The following is a 24,611-nucleotide window of genomic DNA, read 5'->3' as shown; positions in this document are numbered from 1 at the left end:
GAATACGTAAATAGATAACAGCTATCAATGAATTAATGCATTTAACCTTCTATGACATCTATGCCCATTTAAACGGCCTAAGAAGGTTGATCCTTTAAAATTTCTCTCTTTTAAGAGTCAAATATTGTAAAATTTAAGAATAAATTAATTGCAAAAATTATTTGTAGTCAAAAATACATGCATTTAATATAAAAAAAAATAACTGAAGGTGTCAAAATCATTTAATACCTTCATTTTAAACTCTACTGGCACTACAATCTTGCACTATGTTGGCAGATTGCTGTTTTCCTTGTGTTTGTATATTTTTTTACAGTTTACTAGCTATATTTCACCGTACATGTAGTAGTTCGACGAATGTCTTAAAAGGACCAAAATAGAAGTCTAGCAAAAGCGTGAGACCGGCAGTTAAAATTAATTCGTACCTAATGAAATAATGTGTGCTTAAGAATTAATTTCCTGAAGAAATCAAGGTGATGCTGATCATTACTATGTAAAGTCCTTGACTTTGTTAAAGTTGAGAAACTAGCTCAATCACACTCAAAATAAAGAACAAAAGCCGCAGAGCTTTAATCTTAACCTAAATAAAAGCTTCTGACATTGAAGAAACTTACAAAGCAGCTCTGATCACAGGTAGTCTTCAAGGAGTACTGAAAATGGATTTGAAGCATGACAATAAAGTTATAGTTAAACACTTTATGACCTGCAGAATTTGGAGCATTCTGAGCAAATTTTCCCTTTACGAATGCAGCGTCCTAAGGTGATTTTTCATTTCTTACTCTAACCAAAAAAATGTTAAGACTTTTCTTTACTTTATACACATTGTACACAGAAAGATGTCAACAAGTGTTGTAGGCAGGGTTATACAGAGCTCAGCATTCAGGCATCTGGTAGATCTGCAGCAGCTAAAAGAGCAATTTTATCAAAACTACATCAAGCAGCCCAGTAAGTGATACATCTCTAGAATAAGGCTGGCGTCACATACTACGATATATCAGGCGATATGTCGTCAGGGTCACGGAATCCGTGACGCACATCCGGCATCGTTAGTGATATCGTAGCGTGTGACAGCTACAAGCGACTGTGAACGAGCAAAAATACTCACCTTATCGTTGCTCGTTGACACGTCGTTCATTTTCAAAATGTCGGTCCTCATTCTGTGCTCCGGCTGTTCATCGTTCCCGAGGCAGCACACATCGCTCCGTATGACACCCCGGGAACAACGAGCACAGCTTACCTGCATCCCGCCGGCAATGAGGAAGGAAGGAGGTGGGCGGGATGTTACATCCCGCTCATCTCCACCCCCCGCTTCTATTGGGCGGCCGCTGTGTGATGTCGCTGTGACACCGAACGTCCCTCCCCCTTCAGGAAGAGGCGGTTCGCCGCCCACAGTGATGTTGTCCGGGAGGTAAGTGCGTGTGACAGGGTTAACGACTTTGTGCGCCACGGGCAACTAATTGCCCATGACACACAAACAACGGGGGCGGGTACAATCACTCGCGCGATCATGCGATAGATCGTACCGTGTGACGCAGGACTAAGGGTCTCTGTCCCTAGCTCATGCTGCTCTCAGATGGGGCAGCAAGAACCTGGCAGCAGTTCCTCTTTAAACTGTAACCATCCTTCTAACTTTTATTTCACAAAACAATAGTACACATAAAATAAAAAAAAAACTTTGTACTATACTTTATTAGAAACATTTTCTTTTTTCTCCTCCTGGACTGAACTTTCAATTTCAAAATTTTCAATTCCCAGGATTAATCTGTCTCAGTTAATACACATTTTTATATTACTAAAGTAAGAGATGACAGTTGCTACTAACAAGATCTTATTGTAAAAAAAAGGGGCTCGGAAGAGGGAGGAGCTAAAAACAGAACTCCTCCTTCCCTCTCTTTCATCGTTTCTGCATAGAATCTTATAAAACCCAACTGCCATCTTCTTTCTCAGTAATTTAAAAATCTGTAGTCACTGAAGACAGATTTTACACAGGAATTGACAATTTTGAGAAAAGATCAATCCAGGAGGAGAAAGAAGCAAATTTATCTAATAAGGTATATTACAAAGTTACTTACAGTGACAAAAGGGTAACAATATGTAAGGCCAGCGTCCCTATTCTTGATTACACCAGCGTTCAGGTGCTTGTCTGTGCCAATGCTACTGCGTCCTCCTCTTCTTCCATCCAGCAAGGATATTGATAACATTACATCCTTGGCAGCCCACTTGTCCTTGTGGGCATGCTCATGTTAGGTGGTTCCCCTGCTCTCTTGCATGACCACCCACATATAGTGTGGTCCTCAGCTCTGTTCCACAGTTGCCCATGTGAGTTTCAGCCCCCAACACCCGCTGAGGTCTCTAGCCCCAAAGCCTGCGCAAGCACACGGGTTTCCATGGTCACCAGCCTAGGGTGTGCAGGCACGTGCACCCCTTCTTTTTAAGGGGTAGCGTGTGCTTTGAAAAGGTGTCCCCTTCCTATCGCTGAGAGGCAGCAGGTAAATAACGCTCCCTTCCCTATTGGGAGGGGCCTGAAAAACTTATTAGGTTCTTAGCATAGTACTATCTGTGTTCCTGGATTCATCCTGTACCTAACCAGTCTGTGTTCCTGAACCTGACCCGTTTAGCGATACAAATTATGAATTTGGCACTCAAAATTCATGAAATAAATGTAAATCTATTTAGTTACATAGTTACATAGCTTGAAAAAAGACCTGGGTCCATCTAGTTCAACCTTCCTCAAGCAATTATACATTTTGTCATTAAGTAATTTATAACCAACAATGTTTTGTGTACTGAGAAAATCATCCAGGCCTTTTTTAAAAGCTGTTATAGTATCTGCCATTACTACCTCTTGTGTTAGGGCATTCCACAGTCTGACTGCTCTAACTGTAAAGAACCCTTTCCTATTTAGCTGCCGGTATCGCTTTTCTTCCACTCGCAGTGAGTGCCCCTGGTCCTTAGTATTGTCTTTGGAAGAAAGTCATGTGCCAGTCGTTTATATTGACCACACATGTATTTATACATATAAATGAGATCTCCTCCGAGACGTCTTTTTTCTAAGCTAAACAAATCCATCTTTTTCAACCTCTCATCATATGGGAGGCCTTCCATTCCTTGCAATAATCTAGTTGCCCGCCTTTGAACTGACTCTAACTTCTGAATGTCCTTTTTAAAATGTGGAGCCCAAAACTGGATCCCGTATTCCAGATGTGGCCTTACAAGTGATTTATAGAAGGGTAACAATATGTTAGGATCACGGAATCTAATTTCTCTTTTTATACACCCAAAAATCTTGTTTGCTTTAGCAGCTGCTGCTTGACATTGAATACGCTAATTTGTAATAAGAATACCCAAGTCCTTCTCCTGTCCTATATTCCCGAGTTTACTTCATTTTAATGTACACACAGCTATAGGATTACTCCGTCCTAGGTGCATTACTTTACATTTATCAACATCAAATCTCATTTGCCAAGTGTCTGCCCATTCTGACATCTTATCCAGTTAGTTTTGTAATATTGTAGTATCAAGGTCTGTTTTTAATATCCTACATAGTTTGGTGTCGTCAGCAAAGACTGACACTTTACTATCAATCCCATCCACAAGGTCATTAATAAAGAGATTAAAAAGAATCGGTCCTAGCACAGATCCCTGCAGTCCCCCACTGCTGACTATAGCCCATTTAGAGAATATACCATTTATAACTACTCTGTTTAATATCTTTTAGCCAATTCTTACCAGTTGCACATAGTTTCCCCTAGTCCCTGTTTCTGGAGCTTCAGTATAAGACTATTATTTGGTACAGTATCAAATGCCTTTGCACAGTCCAAATAAATCTCATCAGCTGCATTACCAATATCCAGATTTGCACTTACCTCCTCATAGAAGCCCAACATGTTGGTTAGACATGACTTTTCTTTCATGAATCCATGCTGTCAGTTATATTATTTTATGCATTTACAGGAGTAGTAATTGTGTGACAATCAATGATGTTTCAGTCAAGTCAATCTTCTTCAGACTTATACACACAAGAATCCTGTGTCCTGAGAACCCCTGAAAAAAACCACAGCTGCAATGGTATGCCTAAGGCTATGTGTCCACGCTGCGGAAAATGCGCGGATTTTGCCGCGGATTTCTCTTCGGAAAAGCCGTGGATTTCCCGAAAATCTGCAGCTCAGGAACTTCCCAGCCATTTCTATGGCATTTTGGAAATGCTGTGCCCATGCTGCGGATTTTTCCGCAGCGGATTTCGTGTGGATTTTGATTCGGAAAAATCTGCAACATGTCAATTATTGTTGCGGATTTTCATCCGGATTTTGGCTTTAAAATTGGGAAAAAAAAAAAACGCACCAAAATTTGCATCAAATCCGCGGCAATTCCGCGGTAAATCCGCGGCAAATCCACACCTTTGAAAAGGTGCGGATTTTGCGGGAAAGCCGCGGATTTTGATGCAGAAAAATCCGCAGCTACATTCTCCCATGGACACATAGCCTAATGGTCCTGTTAGGAAGTGCACTGTGTGTGCGTCATTGATTATCTGCATAAATCTGAAGGTCGACTTGACTGAACCATCATTAATTGTCACACAATTACTATGCCTGTAAATAAATGTATGTTTATTTCATGAATTTTGAGTGCTGGATTCACAATTTGTATCACTAATGGGATTGGACCCTATCCGAGCACCAACTCTTAAGACCTGGAGTGCCATATTACCTATATAGAGCCTGAACCTGACCTGTCCGTGTTGCTGGATCTGTTCAACCTCTGTTTCTGTACCTAACTTTTCTGTGTTCCTGGACCCATCCAGCCTATGTTCCTGTATACCTGATCTATCTGTGTTCCTTGATCTGATCAGCCTGTGGTCCTGTACCTGACCTGTCTGAGTTTCTGGATCCATCCAACCTGAGATCCTGTACCTGACCTGTTCATGTTCCTGGACCTGTCCATTCTGAGTTCCTGTACCTGACCTGTCTGTGTTCCTGGACTTGTCCAGCCTTTGTTTCTGTACCTGACTTGTTTGTGTTCATGGACCTCTCCAGCCTGTGTTCCTGTATCTGTACCTGAATCTGTTCCCATGTCCCGGTACCAGCCTGTGTTCCTGTAGTCCAGTATCCTGCCTATCTGGTAGCCTGCCGGAGTTTGGCATATTCAGAGACTGGCGTATCCAAAAACCAATGTATCCAGGATCCGATGTATCAATAGTCCAGTGTCTCCTGTGTCCTGGTAGGGTACATGTCCCCTTCTTGCCTGTATTCCTGAGTCTCCCCTTTCTGAGTCCTAGTACCCATCCCTGTCTGTGTCTCTAGTCCCATCCTGCAGTAACTCCACCTAACTCCACCCAACTACTACATTCCCAGACACTACCCTGGGAGTAGCACCTGGTGTCTTTCAGTAGCCAAGCCAAACCTCACCATCAGAGGCTCTGGTGAATGCTGGTTAGGTGCTTAGTTATGTCTTTCCCATATTAGGGTAAGCCTGGCTCCTCCTGTGGTCCAGTGAGTCCACGCTCACTCACATGATTGCGTGATGATCTGGCATGGAACATAACACAATGTTTTGAACTTTTGACTTTCAGGTTCCATATCTCACCATCTATTATAGCTTTGAATGTGAGACAATCTTCATTTTATAGACAATCAGCTGGGCTGTCTCTTATATAAATTTGACTTGCAACTATGTAGCATATGAGTAGTGATGCAGATTCTTGTCATGTTACCACATTACTGTTTTGCTCCTGGTGTTTGAACATTTTTTTTCTTCCTGTATACTCTAAATTACAAGCTATATGCATATTCCCTAATAGCTCAGTGTTTGTTAGATTGATTCCCTTTTACTCATCAGTGTATTTTCAAGTGTACTATTGATTTATGAAATAAAAAATAAAATATGGTCATGCTTTAAGTGAATACAACTTCCCATAAATATTAATCCCTTAATCTTCCTGTGCATAGCATAGTTAAATATATTTCTTTGTTTAATCAATGATATTAACAAAGTACTGAGAATGTTAGTAACTCATTATTTACATGGTAAGGGTGGGAAGTGTTGAAAAGATATGTGACTCTTTTGGTATGGAGTTAAAAATTTTGTATATAAATTAAATAGGTTGTATTCATACTGCCTAGAAATATTTCATGAGATTTTCGTCTTTTATTCAATGCCTGGCTGGAAAATCTCAACATAGATATCATAATTGATAGACATATTGTTATTTGACACTTGAAACTAAGCAGCTTTCCACAGGTCCACTTACAAATCTGTTGTGAAAGCAGTACACTTAAATATTGCTTACCTTGCCATGGTTTACAAAGATGAGAGGTGCTTTTTAGAAGCAATCACATAATTCTTCGAAGTCATGATTGGTCATGATTGCCATATTTTTCCCCCTCATTAAATAAAATAACAGTTGTGATAGGTAAGGAACATAGACTTCAGACTCTTTGATCTAGCAAAGTAATTATATTTACTGGAAGGCCCGGACTGTCGCTCGGGGGAGCGAGAGTATTCTCTAGTGGGCCCCCATCTGTCCATAAGCAGTGTTTTGTACAAAACACTTAATACAACATATACAAGAGGCTGCTGATAAGTCTTTGGCTTTGTGATCTTTTTTTGTTTCTATAGTAACGAATGTTACATCACATCTATGCGCTTCATATTCCACAGTTAAGAATTGGGTTGCCAAAATTAAAACAGGCCACTTCAGTACTAATGAGGAACGTCCTGGACGACCGAGAGTGGTGCTTGTTTTAGGGATTGTCAATGCTGTGCACAACCTCATAATGAAAAATCAACGAATTTCAGCTAAATCAATAGCAGACAACATGGGGATTTCCCGTAAACGTGTTTGTGTCATTATCCATGAACATTTGGAGATAAGGAAGCTATCTGCAAAATGGGTCCCCAAATGTTTGACAACAGATCAGAAAAGCATGTGGATGAAAACTTCCCGGTCCATTTGTCCGGCTTTCCGGACTGATAAGAACTTTATGGATTGACTGATGGATGGGAACTATATTTATTTGTATTACCCTGAAAACAAGAAGCAGTCAAAAGAGTGGAGGCACAGTGGTTCTCCTCGTCCAAAGAAGTTCAGGGTGCAAAAATCAACCACTAAGGTGATGGCATCTGTGTTCTGGGATAAGGAGGGTGTGCTGCTAGTAGACTACCTTCAAAAGGGTTCCACCATCAATGCAAGGTATTACATTAAACTTTTGGACCAATTGAAGGCAGGTCTGAAGGCCAAAAGGTGCGACAAGCTGTCCAAAGGAATCTTGTTCCAGCAAGACAACGCCTCCGCTCGCATTTCACAAGCGACCATGGCAACACTGGCAGGGCTGGGCTTCCAGCTGGTTCACCACCCACCTTATTCACCAGATCTAGCTTCATCCGACTATCATCTGTTTCCAAACCTGAAGAAACACCTCAAGAATACCAAATTTCACACCATTTGGGATGTCATGGCTGCTACGAATGCTTGGTTTGAGGCCCACCTGAAATCCTTCTTTTTGCTAGGCTTACATAACTTGGAATACCGATGTAAGAAGTGTGTTGACATCAGTGGAGAGTAAGTGGAATAAATGTAAAGTTTCATCATCCTATCTCATTTCTTTCTTGGTAAAGCCAAAGACTTTTCAGTAGCCCCTCGTATATATCAACAAGGTAGCATCTCATCATGCATTTAAAAAAATACCTATTACATAGAATCATGGGCAAATTTGTGAACAAGGATCAGGAAATTTGAGTGGAATTTAATTTGTCTCCAATTTTACAAATACAGATTGTTTGTAATTTGCTTCTGAGTGGATTCTGCAAAATGGAGGCCAATGACCGTCAAAGAGTTAGAAATAAAAAATTCTTATCGGCCCCTCCACTCCTCAAGGTCATCCGTCTGGTCCTCATCAAAATTTCTGATCACCTAATCACTGAAATCTCTTGCTAGGCTGGGTCTTCTGGCTCTGAAGTGGATTGGGGAGAGTTTGCACATGTTTGCGCATGTTATTATATTGAAGCTTTTTGCTTGCTTGCGCAAAAAATTTGAGGATCTGATTGGATCCAGAAGGCTTGGTTCTAGAATGAGAGGCTTGGGCATTGCAGCACTCTCAAGGGTGATCAGAAGATGCTTTGAGGACCTGATGAGGTGAGCGGTAATGTCATTATCAGGATTGTTTTCATTTTTTATATCTTACATTTATTTTGTTCTGGGGTCACAATGAGGGACATTAAATTAATGACAAATAATTTCTCTGTGAATTGAATTTTCCAGGAAAGTACCTGTGAACAGGCAAATTATAATTTTGCCTCATCAGCACATATATACTGGTAATATTGCATGTAGCTGATCAGTGAGCCTTCATAATCAATGTCACTTTTTGGCACTTGCTCACCGTACTCCAATTTTGTTTACATGTGTGCATCATGCATCTATCATGTACTCAGCCCCACCCCATTGTCTAAGACACCTACAATATTATTTACAGGTTGTATTTCTTTTATATTTGTATGTCTTTTTACATCACATTGTCTTATTATTGAATTCAGCATATCAGTAACGTGCAATTGATTCTTCTGCCTCTCTATGTGCCTCTTATGTCATAATTCATCACTGAGGCTGAAATGTAATAACTTCAATAAACATAAGGTCATCATGTGAACTTGTCCACAGAATGGTGGTAAAGTCTACATTTACATGAAAAGATTTATATTTATCTCGCTCAGTGCTTTTTTTGTAAAAAAAAATTTGCCGATACGCATCTCTGAGGCGAGGAGCAGGGGGTGCTGTCAGGCGCTGGCGGCCGAGATTGAGGAGTAAGGGGGGGTCTGTCAGCCGGAGGCCGAGGTTGAGGAGCAGGGAGGGGGTTCTGTCATGCTGTCGGGCGGCCGGGAGATCCTGTGCACGGTTTACCTGTTGAGGCACTGGGCGGCGGCAAACAGCAACCCCCAACAGCTCCGCCCCCCAGCCACACTGCCATATAGTGCCGCCTGAGCAAACTGCTCAACTTGTCCAATGGATGGTGCAGCCCTGTTTCTCCTTATTCGGTTTTGTAGTCTGTACGCTAATTCAATCAAAAACTATGTAATTCAGATTTCAAAAGAAAAATAAAAAATGACTAATACTGTATAATCATTTTTTTTCTCCTTGCAAAATATGGTTTTCAACTTACATAGGCTATATTCTATAAGAAACGCCAAATTTCAACCAAATTCATCAGGATCATTAACACTAGCTGATGCAGGTTCGATAGTTGAAGAACCGGTGGCCACGTTCTGCTCTATCATCCGATTTATTTCTGTCTCCACGTCTGTTCGGGGTCTTTTGCATGCCGGAGCCGCACCGACCAAGAAATAGTGCGCTATTTTATCCATCTAAGACAAGTTTGACGAAACAAAACTCAATGAACTCTGCTCCCTCCATTCTCCATCCCCCTGTTCCCTCTATCCTCCATCCCCCTGCTCCCTCCATTCTCCATCCCCCTGGTCTCTCCATCCTCCACCCCCCTGCTCCTTCCATCCTCGATCCCCCTGATCTATCCATCCTTCATCCCCCTCATCTCTCAATTCTCCATACCGCTGATCTCGCTCTATCCCCCCTGCATCCTTTTTCCCCCTGCACAGCCTGCCGCCCATTGCACCCCTCTCTCACCCTGCACTCCTCCATCTTCTCCAGCTTCTTTCCCGCTGGGCAAAATTCCATGGCTTCGCCCACCCGAGTCACATGTACGTAACATCATCGCAGGTCCTGCAGCTCCAGTAGCTGCTCTGCTTGTGGCTCTGCTCCACACATGGCTAATTTGTATAGTTTACAAATTAGCCATGTGGACATAGTCAGAGGTGCTGGCCCTCAGAGCTCTTCAGATTTTCCGGTACGGCGTACCGGCTTGTACCACTGCAAAAAAAGCACTGATCTCACTTATAAAAGCTATATCATAATTATATAATTAAAACATATCTATGGTTATATAAATGCCTATAATCTTATATAGCATGTTGAATATAATCAGTTGGATATTGATTTGATTAGATTTAGAGATCAGCGGAGACGAGATTTGAATTTGGCAAATTGCTGTGGATTTTACCAGGAAATTCTAGTTGTAGCAAATTTATTCTTTGACAATTGAATATTCCTTCTCAAGTTCTAGCTTCAGGAGACACCCCAAATAACAATAAGCATAGGATGTAGAATAAAACAGCTTATATTTACCTCACCACTCATCCCTCTGGCCACCCCCACTACTCGCTGTCCCCAGTGCGGTTCTCAGTGTCTCTTCTTACACCACATGCACTTAGACTGCACATCTATTCATGCTAGGCTAGGATATCTAACCACAACCAAATGTCTAGGACATCCTTGAGCATGTGCATTCTAAGGACATAATACACATTGTGACATATCCACCATTGAATCATTGGAACGTACATGTGCAGAGAAGTCCTGGGCCTGATCATGTCAGAAAGTATTGGCATATGACCTGAAACACACACCGAACAAAATTTCTCTCTTATTCCTATTAGCCACTGCCAAACCTCTTATCCCCCCTCGGTATTTGAAAAACATACACTATATTCAGAACTGGTTGCTCTGAATTGTCCAACTGTACAACATTGAAGAACTAGCAGCATTTGCTTACCACTCCCAAGTGAAATTCAAGCTCACTTGGGCCCCTTGGCTGTGAATCAAACAGGTATCTTGACCTGGTGGCATCTTGACCTTCTCCTTCTCCACTGACCAGATACGCTATATCACTTTGCGACTTCTCTCTTCACTCCCACCTCCTCAAGTCCCAGTATCTCTTCCCTACTGCTCTATCTCCTCTCCCCCTGTACCTCAACCTCTTATATAGGAACTCCTGTTGCCTTTAATAATTAGGCCTCCTACCTACACTCTCTTCCATTCCCACACACTACCAATCCCCTTAACATTATTTTCACTATGTCCCCTCCTTATCCTCCTCTGTTTACAAGCTCCCCATCCCACCTTAGGCACATTTGGTACCTAATTGTTTCAGGGAGCCGATCACTCAGGAAGCTTCTTTAACGATCACACCACATTTGCAAACCCATAAGTATTGGATTGGGACATTACTAATAAACAAGTGCAGACAGACTGAACTCTCAGAACCGTACTACATAACCAAGATCTCTGATCCAAGAACCGTATAGCATATTTGTTTGCACAACCCCTCTTGAGTTGATTTACCAGATAAAATGTTGTTGTGAGTGATCAACACTTGATTGTAGGTTTTATGTTCAATGTATCTTTGACTTATAACAATAAACAGAATATGGAAAAGAAACTAAGTAGTGGCATAGCGTGAAGGGGCCCAAGATTTCACTACACAGTAAACGTAAGAAAAGGTGCTGAGGACCGTTCAGGGGAGAGCAAAGGGTGGAGGTGGACTGTGGAGGGTATTCACTTTTTGTTTGTTTGTTATCCTTTTGCTGTCCCTCTAGTGTTAAACAAATACACGAGGAGAATTAAACTCCACTCGATAAAATTCACCCATCTCTAATTCAATGTTCATCTCATATGGTGCTATTCAAGAGTTCATTCGGAGAAGAACAAGTTTGTCCACATAGTATATCCTGTTTGAGTCCATCTTGCATCATTACTTATCAATATATAATAAGAAATCAATATACTCACGAAGGAAAACAGAAAAATTATAATGTGACAAAAAGTGGGCGTTCAGTTAAGTGTATTATTTATTATTTAATACAATACAGTGGCATTTAACCAGAAACAAATGACCGGTTATTAAACAGACATCTATGTAATGTACTTTACGATAAAATCCAAATATTTGCTTATTGTTCAGAATGGTCATAGTAAAAGCTATAATTATTACCCTTTCCACTAAAGAGAAGGAAACTTCTGAAATTGCTTGGTCTCTCATATAAAATTAAATCATGCTTTACTGTGTAATCAAATACTCGCACATTCAATTTGTTTTCGCTCCTTGGAACGTGGGGACGTTATTTCTTGACTTGTAAATGCTAAAACAAGTTTCCATTCATTTTAGCATTAGAATGTTAAGTATATTTTCTAAGGTGACTACTTATTGCTGTGTTTTCTAAGTTGCAGACTACAAAAGGGTTGTTTTAATTGTAGCTGACTAGTTATTCTGTTTAAAATATGTTTGAAATAAAATGTTACTATATTTTTTTGATCTATTAATTAAAGCTGCTCTTTGTTTTTATCAAAAGGTGCCAAGACATTTTAGATATCAGTGGGCCGAACCTAAATTTTGTGACCACTAGCTTTTCGCATCCTTGTAGCTACGCTTAGCTCATCTGAGCAATGTATTGTACTTGAGGCCATAAACTATTTTTTCTATTGGAATTCATAAAAAATGTTGCATTTTTTAGCTTTTACAGGCTCTTTGATTCCCCACACATTCATGTTTCACGTGGACTGGAACTTTCAGTTTCAGACTCCCCATTGTATAGTCTTAGTGGACTGACTGATAGGCTGTAAGTGAACTCATTCTGCAGACACTCATTTTGCAACAATTGGCTATAGAAGGTAAACAGGGTGCCATTATTAATGGAACATAATTGTAAAAATTAGTTTTAGCCCCAAATACATGCGGTTAACCCCTTCACGACCAATGATGTATTGGTACGTCATCGGTGATGTAATCCCCGCAGGCTGTTGCGATGAGCCATCAGTGATCCCCACACATGTCTGCTGATTTAATCAGCAGACATGTGGGGCTATCAGGCGCAGGTGGATCCGCGATCCACCTGCATCTGCTTGCCACTTAGATCGCGCTGCCAAAATGTGAAAGCATAATTTAAATGGCCTCTATAGGGATCTTCAATTTTTATTTAAGATTGCTCTCAGGATCTCAGAAGTGTACATGCTAAAGCATGAGTTGAAGCTTTCAGACCAGCCATCATTCTGCAGCTCTAAATAATGTGTATTGAAAAAGTATTCATGAGAACTTTTCACATTTTTTCTCATTACACTGACAAACCTAAATCTATTTTATTTGAATTTTATATGGCATACCAACACAATGTAGCAATGATTTGTGATATGTAAAGGAAATAATACATAGTTTCTAAATGTTTTAAAAAATATAAATCTGAAAATGTTGATATGCTTTTGCATTTAGCCTCGAGTCAATTCTTTGTAGGACCACCTTTTGCTTCAATTATTTCTGCAAGTCTTTTGGGGTATGTATGGCAAAAAAAGCTCTAGCTCAGTTAGATTGGATGGAGAACATCTGTAAACAGTCAAAAGACCATAAACTATGAACAGAGGGGTGATTAACATCAAAACCAAAAAGAAAAAACCCCTAAAAATACAATTTTAATAATTTCACTTAAAACAGACAATCCCCACAATTATACAAAACACACAAAAGGGACAATAGATCCCCAATGATTGACACTAGGCCACAAAAAGAAGGGTTCCTGTAAGTCCACCAAAAATTGGTAGCTGAACAAGAAGAAAATGACCTATGTGGCCTAAGTAAGGCGATCAATTGTCTAATTCAAAACCAATTATCATAAATGCCCATAATCAATATCTGATATAATTACATATCACTTGCTTAGCAGTGCAACAAGGGTGTGGCCAAGTATTCGCCTAGTCTGGCCCTACCTGGCCGCGGAGGTCGGCACCCTGTAACCAAACGCAATGGCGCCCCCACTCAACGAGGACTCACCCTTCTTTCCCTCCGCTGTTCTCAAGTGCAGCTGAGCTAGGAAAGAGGGAGTGCGGGGAAGTTGCACTGCATACTACTTAGTGACCAACCAGACACACACAGTACAATTGGGCAGTAAAAAATATGTTGAAATGGTGTTATAAAGGGACCATGTGGCTATACACTATACCTCAAAGCACAATAACATTCACCCTAAATACAATGTCAAGTGCTGCAAAACCAAAGTAAGGTCAAGTTCCAATTATAACCATGAAGTGTTGTATTACCCAAACATGCATATAGGGTGTAAAAGGAACATTATTATGCCAGCCAATCCTCCGTGAACACAGCAGGATCCTCCTATAGGAAACTTAAAGAAGAGGCCAATAGTTATCCCCAATTCTCAATAACACTCAGAGATATTTTAACCCCTATTGAGCTGTAAGGCAATAAGTCACACTTTACAATCAAAGGATCTGATAGTATAATATGCCCAAATAATATATAGCATCAAGAGGGTAATAGGGAGAATAATGCTTCACAGAAGATAAATAAACACTTCATGGAAGGTAAATCAAATTGGAGCAACCAATGAGGATATACAAAACATGGTCCTAGTAATCACATTAGTTATTAGACGTTCTCATCATTATAGTAATACTTAGCTTCCTTTAGAAGTCTAAGCGGAGGTACAATGACCCATCGTCCTGATTGACGTCCCACACCAAGGCCCGACGCGTTTCTCCCCGATCAAGAGTCCCACCGGGGTTCATCAGGGGCACCCTTATAGGGCAAGGACCACCGGCCCTTGGTTGATCACTTGGCAGATTGCGGCCGGTGGTCCTTGCCCTATAAGGGTGCCCCTGATGAACCCCGGTGGGACTCTTGATTGGGGAGAAACGCGTCGGGCCTTGGTGTGGGACATCAATAAGGACGATGGGTCATTGTACCTCCGCTTAGACTTCTAAAGGAAGCTAAGTATTACTATAATGATGAGAACGTCTAATAACTAATGTGATTACTAGGACCATGTTTTTTATATCCTCATTGGTTGCTCCAATTAGATTTACCTTCCATGAAGTGTTTATTTATCTTCTGTGAAGCATTATTCTCCCTATTACCCTCTTGATGCTATATATTATTTGGGCATATTATACTATCAGATCCTTTGATTGTAAAGTGTGACTTATTGCCTTACAGCTCAATAGGGGTTAAAATATCTCTGAGTGTTATTGAGAATTGGGGATAACTATTGGCCTCTTCTTTAAGTTTCCTATAGGAGGATCCTGCTGTGTTCACGGAGGATTGGCTGGCATAATAATGTTACTTTTACACCCTATATGCATGTTTGGGTAATACAACACTTCATGGTTATAATTGGAACTTGACCTTACTTTGGTTTTGCAGCACTTGACATTGTATTTAGGGTGAATGTTATTGTGCTTTGAGGTATAGTGTATAGCCACATGGTCCATTTATAACACCATTTCAACATATTTTTTACTGCCCAATTGTACTGTGTGTGTCTGGTTGGTCACTAAGTAGTATGCAGTGCAACTTCCCCGCACTCCCTCTTTCCTAGCTCAGCTGCACTTGAGAACAGCGGAGGGAAAGAAGGGTGAGTCCTCGTTGAGTGGGGGCGCCATTGCGTTTGGTTACAGGGTGCCGACCTCCGCAGCCAGGTAGGGCCAGACTAGGCGAATACTTGGCCACACCCTTGTTGCACTGCTAAGCAAGTGATATGTAATTATATCAGATATTGATTATGGGCATTTATGATAATTGGTTTTGAATTAGACAATTGATCGCCTTACTTAGGCCACATAGGTCATTTTCTTCTTGTTCAGCTACCAATTTTTGGTGGACTTACAGGAACCCTTCTTTTTGTGGCCTAGTGTCAATCATTGGGGATCTATTGTCCCTTTTGTGTGTTTTGTAAAATTGTGGGGATTGTCTGTTTTAAGTGAAATTATTAACATCTGTAAACAGCAATTATCAAGTCTTCCCACAGATTCTCAGTGGGATTAAGGTCTGCACTGTGACCATTCACAAGCATGAATATGCTTTGACGTAAACCATCTATTGTAGTTCTGGCAGTATGTTCAGGGTTGTTGTTCTGCTGGAAGGTGAATCTACATCCCAGGCTCAAGTCTTTCGACGGATCTAATCGGTTTTCCTCCAGGATTGCCGTATATTTAGTTCCATCTTCCCATCAATTCTGATGAGCTTTCCTGTCCCTGCTGAAGAAAAGCACCACCGCAACATGATGCTTCCACCAAGTGTAATGGTGGGGATGGTGTTTTCAGGGTGATATGCAGTGTTAGTTTTCCATCATACATAGCATTTTGTATTTAGCCAAAAAAAAATTACTTTGATCTCATCTGACCAAAGCACCTTTTTCCACATGTTAGCTGTGTTCCCAACATTGGAAGAAAGTGTTTTGGTCAGATGAGATCAAATTAGATCTTTTGGCCTAAATGCAAATGCTATGTGTGGTGTAAAACTATTACTGAACATAAGCCTGAAAATACCATCCCCACCATCACACATGGTGGTGGCAGCATCATACTGTGGGGAGGCTTTTCTTCAGCAGTGACAGGAAAGCTGGTCAGAGTTGATTGAAAGATGAATGGAGATAAATGCAGAGTAATCTTGGAGGAAAACCAGTTAGAAGCTGCAAAAGACTTGAGACTGGATAATAGGCAAATCTTCCAGCAGGAAAAGGACTTTAAACTTACTGCCATAGCTACAATTGAATGGTTAAAGTCAAAGCATATTCGTGTTTCTGAATAGTCTAGTCAAAGTCAAGACCTAACTCCCATTGAGAGTCTGTGGCAAGACTTCAAAATTGCTGTTCACAGATGCCTCTATCCAATCTCACTTTGCTAGAGCTACTTTGCAAGAGGAATGGGCAATAATTTCAGCCTCTAGACATGTAAAGCTGGTAGAGACATACCACAAAAGACTTGCAGCAGTAATTGCCATGAAAGGTGATTATACAAAGTATTGTCTCAGGAGAGCTGAATAAAAATGCACATCACAATTTTCAGATTTATATTTTTAAAATATTTAGAAAACCATGTATCATGTCTTTTACATGTCACAAATACTTGCTACTAAATTTTGGTATATCACATAAAATCCATTTAAGATTGTGTTTGTGAAGTGTTTGCGAAGTGAAAAAAAATGTGGAAAAGTTTACGGAGTGTGAAACCTTTAAAATATTTTAGGTTTGTATTGGCTGTAAAACAGTGGTTGGATCAAAGCAATAGCTCTGTAGCTGTTCTACAAAGGTATGAACCACACAAAGACATCCCTGCACCCCAATTCAAGCAAGGGAAAGAGGAAATAGCTGGGAAAAAGACAATATAGGAGAGGCAAACCAGTGAAGTGTGAACATTAATCTAATCAAGCATCACTTTAATAACAAAGAGAAATTTGTGACCACAATTTGATATTGGTTGTCCCAGCAGCTTTAATCCCACCAATAATACAATTAGCACTTAAAGGCAATTTATCAGGTTCAATATGCACCCAAAACCACAAGCTGTTCTGGGTGCATATTTCTAATCCCAGCCTAACTGTCCCTGTATGCACTAGCATAGATAAAGATAGAAAAAGTATTTCTAAAGATCTCAAATGATATGTTAATGAGGCCAGCGATTAGTCACAAGGGAGTTATTTCACCGGACTAGTCCGCCCTGTTAGCATGATACCTCGCCCACAGGGGCGTCTTAACATGCTATCCAATGCAGCATCACCAGAGGGGTCGCTTGTACCTGTTTTGGCTGTGATTGCTGATCTAAATTCCTGGCACTTATAGTCATGCGCACTAGACCTCTCTGAAGCTGGGACGCATACACCCGGCTTCATACTGCACATGATCGGAAATCTGGGTATGCGCAGCCCCACTGGTGATTTCCACTTTCACATTTCTTCCCTCTATTGTTCATAAATAATACAATTAGATTATACTCACACTTCATAGGTCCAGTGCTGGCTTACAGCCACTACTGTCTCTCTGTTGTGGCTGCAGTGATGACATCACATTCTTAGGACACATCATCGCGGCATTCAAGAACTGAGTTTTGAGGCTCATGCCATGTATATTGGTGGAACTACCATAATGTAATATTGCTACAACCAAAACACAAAGAATGGTACAGAATGACTGGCATTGGACCAGACTAGGATGCATACCATCTGATTTTATTATGTTTCTCAGCCATGTCCAATCTAAGGAAAAATGTAAAAGTGAAAAGCCCCTTTAAGACTATTAACATTCTGTTTCATAAATTTTACTGTTACATAAACATATATTATATTTATATTATCTTTTTTATTTAATAGGTGAAACATGGAAACTATGCTTTTGTATGGGACGCAGCAGTTCTGGAGTACGTGGCTATAAATGATCAAGATTGTTCCTTTTACACAGTAGCAAACACAATTGCTGACAGAGGCTATGGCATAGCATTACAACATGGCAGCCCTTATCGGGATATATTCTCCCAAAGGTAAGAGTCTTTAAAAAATATTCTTATTTTTAGGAAAACGAATGGATAATAACTCAGATTTTTTCTTATTCGTGAACTCACACATCCTCAAAGAATACATAGATATTGATGTTTAACCCAGGGAAGGTAATAATTCACAAATGACATTTTATTGTTTTTTAAGTTTTTTTATTAGGTAATGTAGCAATGAGTAATGGCGCAATATTTTTTCACTTTATGCATTTTTGCTTCCCATGGTGTATTTCCGCTTTTATAAGCTGGTGAGTTGCCGATGCTATAGTCCAATTAAAAGTTTCATATTGCTCTCTAGATATGTGTGAAATTTTATGACAGTCTTGTCAATGGGAACCAGCAGTAACGCTTATATAAGATTATACTTTACTGAAATGTATTCAATTGTTACAGATAGAAGAATGCTAACTACAAAATGGGGATCCAAATCCAGGAATTAGAACATCCGCATTCAGTGATTAACACAATGTACTTTTTCCCTGATAAACGTGGATGAGTGGTTGCTAAGGAAACTGCTAATGTAAAAAAAAAATTCATTCCAGCTTCCGAAGTCTTCATTCATTTAACGTAACAAAATATGTAGCAGGTTTACACCTTAACTTCATAATTGCAATGTTCTTAGCCAAATAAAGAAAAACAACAAAGAACGCCATATAGAACCATTCCACTTGTGCCATAATTACCATTATTAAGAGTATATATCACTAAAATCACTTTATTTTTATTAATAAAAAAATCATTACATCCTTTTCTTACAAAAAATAGCTTTCCTAGCATAACTCATTAAAAAAATGAAGAGAAAAATTACTATTTTGTATAGGTGGAGAATGTAATTTATCAGTCTTGTATCCCTAATCCAACAGCAGTGTTAAAAAAAAAAAAACCAATATGCGTTAGTAGAGTGCATGCAATTTATTAGGGTGCCCACACTTGGACAGGCTGTGCACCACAAACTGGAATATACAGTAGAACCTTGGATTATGAGCATAATTGGTTCCGGGAGTGTGCTCTTAATCCAAGTTACTCTTATATCAAAGCAAATTTTCCCATAAGAAATAATTGAACCACAGACAATTCGTTCCATAGCCCAAAAATATTTACTGTATTTATACAAATTTATTACAGTAATACAATATAATGTACTGTATTCATATAAAATTATTACAGTACAGTAATACAAAATACTGTACAGTACATTGAAAAACATGTAAAGCAAATTAAACTGCATTTTAGCTTACAATAAAATCGTTGGTCTGCGAGAGGTACAGTACAAGTAATGTGATGTACTGTTTAGCAGAAAGAAAGTACAATACTATATCCACAAATGCAAATTGATAGACATGCTATATAGTATATACTGTACAATGGTATACTGTGTACAGTATACAGTAGATATGGAGGCAAGTAGGACAGAGGTCTTAGTCATGTAATGACTGTACATATGTACAGAAATTTACCTCCAGCGCGGATCAGAGCGCGTTGAAAGGACAGAACCGGAAATGTGCATGGTGAGTATTTCCTCTTATTGCAAAGCATTGCTCTTAAACCAAGTTACAAAGTTGTAAGAAGCTGTGCTTGTCTTGCAAAACGCTCTCAAACCAAATTACTCTTAAACCAAGGTTCCACTGTAATTGCTATAAGCTGATCAATATTATTGGTGTACATTATGATAAATTTATTGAGCTGTGAGTGGCCCAGTACTTTTCGTTAAGCCTTTCTTCTCTTTAGAAAAATAATAAAGGGACAACAATTCTACATTTTACTCAAATTTGACTTGCACTAAAAGGTTTATATTTTAACATAATAAAACAAGCATAGAACCCTTCATAAAAGTCATCCAGATGAAAGGTGGTCTTTAAAGGGGTTGTCTCAATATGAATGCAGACTTGTGAATCCTCACATTGCACTGTGCTCTATGAGGATTCACCAGTTTCCGAGCCGGGAATGGTGGACATGTGGCCGTGAGTATGCTATGTTTATACTGACAGCTAGAATCCAACTAGAGAGTTCACAATCTTGATTAATGCAAGTATATTAAGCGAAGCTGCGCCTCTCAAGTCGGATTCTAGCAGGGAGTATACATATCACACACTCACAGCCACATGACTGCAGTTCCCAGCTCGGGAATCACAGCACACAGTGGGTGTGATGTGAGAATTCACAAGTCTAAAGTCACATAGAGTGACTGCAGACTTAAGAATTTAGACTAAACAATCACTTTAAGGAAAATATTTTAAGCCAAAACTTCTAATCAATGCAGGCTCAGTTTGTCAGCATTGTCCTCATTAGCATTATAAATCCTATATATGAATTTTTGAGTCCTGAATCAGCGGCGTACACCAACATCAACTCTCTGCCACCACTTTGTTTGATGGTCATCATGAACAAATTTCGGGGTTTCATTTTGCGATTATTTTGTGTGTTTGTATTAGGTAAACGTTGATGATTTACAATGGTTTCTGCCTTGCTATTCTCTTGTGGATCCCATTTTTACCCACTTTCATTATTATCTGGGGGTCATGAGCACTGACCTTATAATTTGCTGGTGTTGAGATGTTCTTTAGAGATATATTGTGAGTTCCTGGACAAGTTGAGTCTGGCAGGTCAGCCTCCACTGGGAAGGCTCAACACTGTTCTAAGAGATTTCTATTTTGAGATGTCTCATGTGATTCAATAGAGTCTCAATGTCTTTATAACCCTTTCTTGACATAAATTCTTGACATAGAATTACCACCATATTTTTACCATCTCAACTGAAAATACAGAAAAAAGACTAGTGATGAGAATGTGTGAAACCATTTCCAGAGTACAGAGTAAGCTAGAGTATCTTAACAAGTGAAAGACTGTATAAAATTTCTATAAATATAAATGTTAATATGTGACATTATAAAGCACATGAACTAATACATCTGACAAGTGCAATCCAATGTTTTATCGGATACTACTAGGTCCAATGTTACAGTATATATATATATATATATATATATATATATATATATATATATATATATATATATACATATATATATATATATGTATATATATATATATATATACATATAGTACTCCCTTCATATTTTTGTAAATATTTTATGATACTTTGATACAATGTAAAGTAGTGTGTGTACAGTTTGTATAACAGTGTAATTTTGGAGTGCTTTATAAATACCACAACACACAGCATTAATCTCTAAACTGCTGGAAACAAAAATTGCCAAATTATGCCTAAAATTCCAGGTTTTAGCATTTCCCCTTTGAAATGTTCTATTGAATATTACGTTGAAGCTTACCATATTATGATCGCTGGTGCCCAAGTGCTCCCGGACCTGTAGATCTGAAATTGTATCTGGTCTATTTGACAGGACCAGATCTAGCAAATTATCTCCCCTCGTCAGTTCATCTACCATCTGAGAGAGGAAATGGTCTTGAATAGAAGATAAGAACTTACAGCTTTTAGCACAACCAGAAGATTCTATGTCCCACTGTATGTCTGGATAGTTGAAATCCCCCATAATAAGAACCAGATTATTATTATTAGCTGCCTTTTCAATTTGATCCAGCATTTCACCCTCTATTTGCTCAGCTATGTTAGGAGGCTTATAGCAAACTCCAATTAGCATTTTTCCATTATTCCCCTCCCCATGTACATTTACCCATACTGACTCTACATTGCTGCAGTTCCCCCAATGTCATCATTCAACACAGGTTAACACAATTAATGGGAGTGCTGCCTATCATGTATATTATTGGAGGACATGCAGTATCTGTCTCTGGAGCACAGCAACTGTATGTTGTACCAAATTCATTAATAAAACACCAGTGTTGATTAATCAGCCAATCTATATCTCTATATAATGGAAAACGTGTAGCTATATACAAAAGTAAACATATAAATGTACAGTATGTCTTAGCAGTTTTATTCCCCAAATTTTTTGGGCCACGTTGCAGCATTGAGCTTTACATGGCCACCGCATATGTTACTGCCCTCAAGAACAACACGCGCTTAATTTTCCAGACATTTTAGCATGATGGATAGAAGATATTACATCCAGTGTTCATTAGAAATGCTTTTATTACTTAGAGCTGGTACATTCAGAACCATTTTAAACACTATTATAAATAATTGCTTCCCTGTGTTAGACTGACAATACCTCATTCAGTAGGTAAATAACCTTCACAGATATACAATGTTATTATTGACTCCGCAAAAGGTATTATAATTCACCATAATAGTTATAGTTTGTTATACGAAAAACGAAGCCATTTAGTCATTTTCTGCCCAACTAACAGACGTTATTAATGTCATTCTAGCGCTTGTGACTTTGAATGGGTAAGCCATTTATTTTCTTGTCCATGTCTCGCAATCCCTCAGTGAGGCTGGAGACACAAAATTTAGTATTGTGGCAAATTTAGTGATGGCTGCAATTCCCTGATGTGGAATATAAGAAGCAGAAATGCTGATTTTCTTCCTTTATGTGAAAATATTTAGAATAAATGTCTTACAATTCACCTGTCCTGGAAGATTTTGAATATTACTGAATACGAGATTCAGCCGATTCTTTGTTGCCTTGGTCCCAGAGTTGGTAATAGATGTTGAGTGAGAACCATAAATGCAGCCATTACAGTCTTATAGGTATTGTGTCTAAACTTTCCACAGTGCATAAATATACTGTTGTGGAAGGAAATTCTTCAATGTAGATTTATGTCATTCAGTATGTATGGGAAGCGCACACAGCCATATTATAGATATGTGATGTACAGGTTTCATAGTATGGGGTCAATTACCAAGGGAGAATATGGGGCCTCAGAAAGGCATCATTCAGCAGTGCACATATTGCTTATGCATGTATAATATGGATCATTATGTCTATATACTGAAGCACCAGCTTTATTTTTGTGCTCTGCATGACATGTATATTGGCCAACAGGGCCCATGTTGCTGAGATAATCCCAAAAATAAGACCGCAGAGAGGGGGATCTATAGCAAAACAACTCCCCAAAGTTCCAAATTTGGCATTTGAAATGTTGCTACATGTATCCCAATTGTTATTCTCTGTTTACATAAAATAAGCTAAGAAAATGCATTAAAATGGTAACAGAATTCACAGACATCTATAAATTTACATTTATAGTAAACAAGTGCCAAATGCTAAGCTACTCCGCTACTTGGACGAAAATGTGGTTCTCCATTTATAATAAATTAGCTTCTTGTCATTCATCTTACACAGTATCATTTATGCCATATGTATGCAAACTGTGAGCAAATTGTGCTAGCACCATTAAAGAACTCATGGTTGAAAAATGGCATTAAAAGGTTTCAAATGGTAAATTCATTCTGAGGTCATTTGTGGTTTGGCATTGTCACAGTTGTCTCTCTGTTTTTGGAGACTAGTAACAGCCTCTCATCTCTATCGGGTTATTCCCATTTAAATGTGGTTTAGTTTCCTTCAGTACCTAAATGGTTAATACCAGTTTTCTGATGGCAGCTCCTCCAGCAGTTTCTGCAGCAGTTGGGGTCGGCTGCACCTGCTTTGTGGACACACACCCTTGTGCCTAAATAGCCAGGTCACCCAGCAAGCTTTGCTGAAGATATAAAGCCATTTGTAGGGAAGCCACCTTGGTGGAAGGAAGCTTCTGTGGATTGTATCCTTTCTATTTTGGTTCTTTATTAGCTGTTTGTCTCGCTTACTCTCTTGTCTCTTTAGTGCAGTGGTGGATTTAGTTAACCTCACCCGCCTCTCACTAATCAGGGCCTCTATGGAGTTTCTTAGGGACTCAGGGTGCTGCTCAGTGACAGTTGCGGAGACTGTATAGGGACTGGCTAGGAGAGTAGGGACAGGTCAGGTGAGGTTAGGAGGTGTCCATCTACCCTCTCACTAGTCCCAAGGCCCACCATTGTTATTGTGTCCCTGGTGCTCCTCCTGGTCTCTGATGTTTTTTAGGGGTTTTTTTTCATTGTGTATCAGACCTTGGTTGGTCTGTACCTGCTCGTCATGCTCGTTGTGTGACACTCATGTCCTTATTAAAGAGCTTTTGATAAAATATCCCCAACTTTAGAGTGGAGGTGTGCATGTGTGACCCATACGCAATTCTGCAAGGTTCTACAGAGCCACATTTTCCAGATGAGTTGGGGCCCAGGGTATAAGTGATCAGGTATTCAATGGAGATTGTGTGTATTTTTTTCTTCTCTATGTCTTGCACATAATCTCTTGATATGTTATATTTTTACAGGCATAGAACATTTTTGCATCTTTATTTTCCACATTTTTACTATTAGACTTAAAGACACTATCAATTCCCATGAAGTAAATAGCAGCTGTAATTTTTACTTAACGTCTTTTCCATTTATCAGTACTGTGAAGGTTTCATGCCAGGAACTCCCACAGTTTACAAAAATCTACAACTTTCCACATTGCGAAAATGTCTTATTTCTTTTATTGAT

At 39.4% G+C, this 24,611-nt stretch overlaps 1 protein-coding gene across 2 annotated transcripts in view; it reads left to right on the top strand.

Annotated features, from left to right (window-relative positions):
* The window catches only part of GRID2 (glutamate ionotropic receptor delta type subunit 2), a 1,893,008-nt gene that overhangs the window by 1,649,304 nt on the left and 219,093 nt on the right, over window positions 1-24,611 (top strand). For both annotated transcript variants that reach the window (XR_012754338.1, XM_075351083.1), the window contains exon 14: window positions 17,991-18,157. Coding sequence is in view for 1 of the 2 variants with exons in the window: in XM_075351083.1 (XP_075207198.1) it covers window positions 17,991-18,157 (167 nt within the window). In the remaining variant the exon portion in view is untranslated. The remainder of the gene's footprint in view (window positions 1-17,990; window positions 18,158-24,611) is intronic.

Source organism: Anomaloglossus baeobatrachus, chromosome 1, assembly GCF_048569485.1.
Source record: "Anomaloglossus baeobatrachus isolate aAnoBae1 chromosome 1, aAnoBae1.hap1, whole genome shotgun sequence".
NCBI lineage: Eukaryota > Metazoa > Chordata > Amphibia > Anura > Aromobatidae > Anomaloglossus > Anomaloglossus baeobatrachus.
Note: the sequence above shows the minus strand (reverse complement) of the source record. Positions and strands in the feature narration are given on the sequence as shown.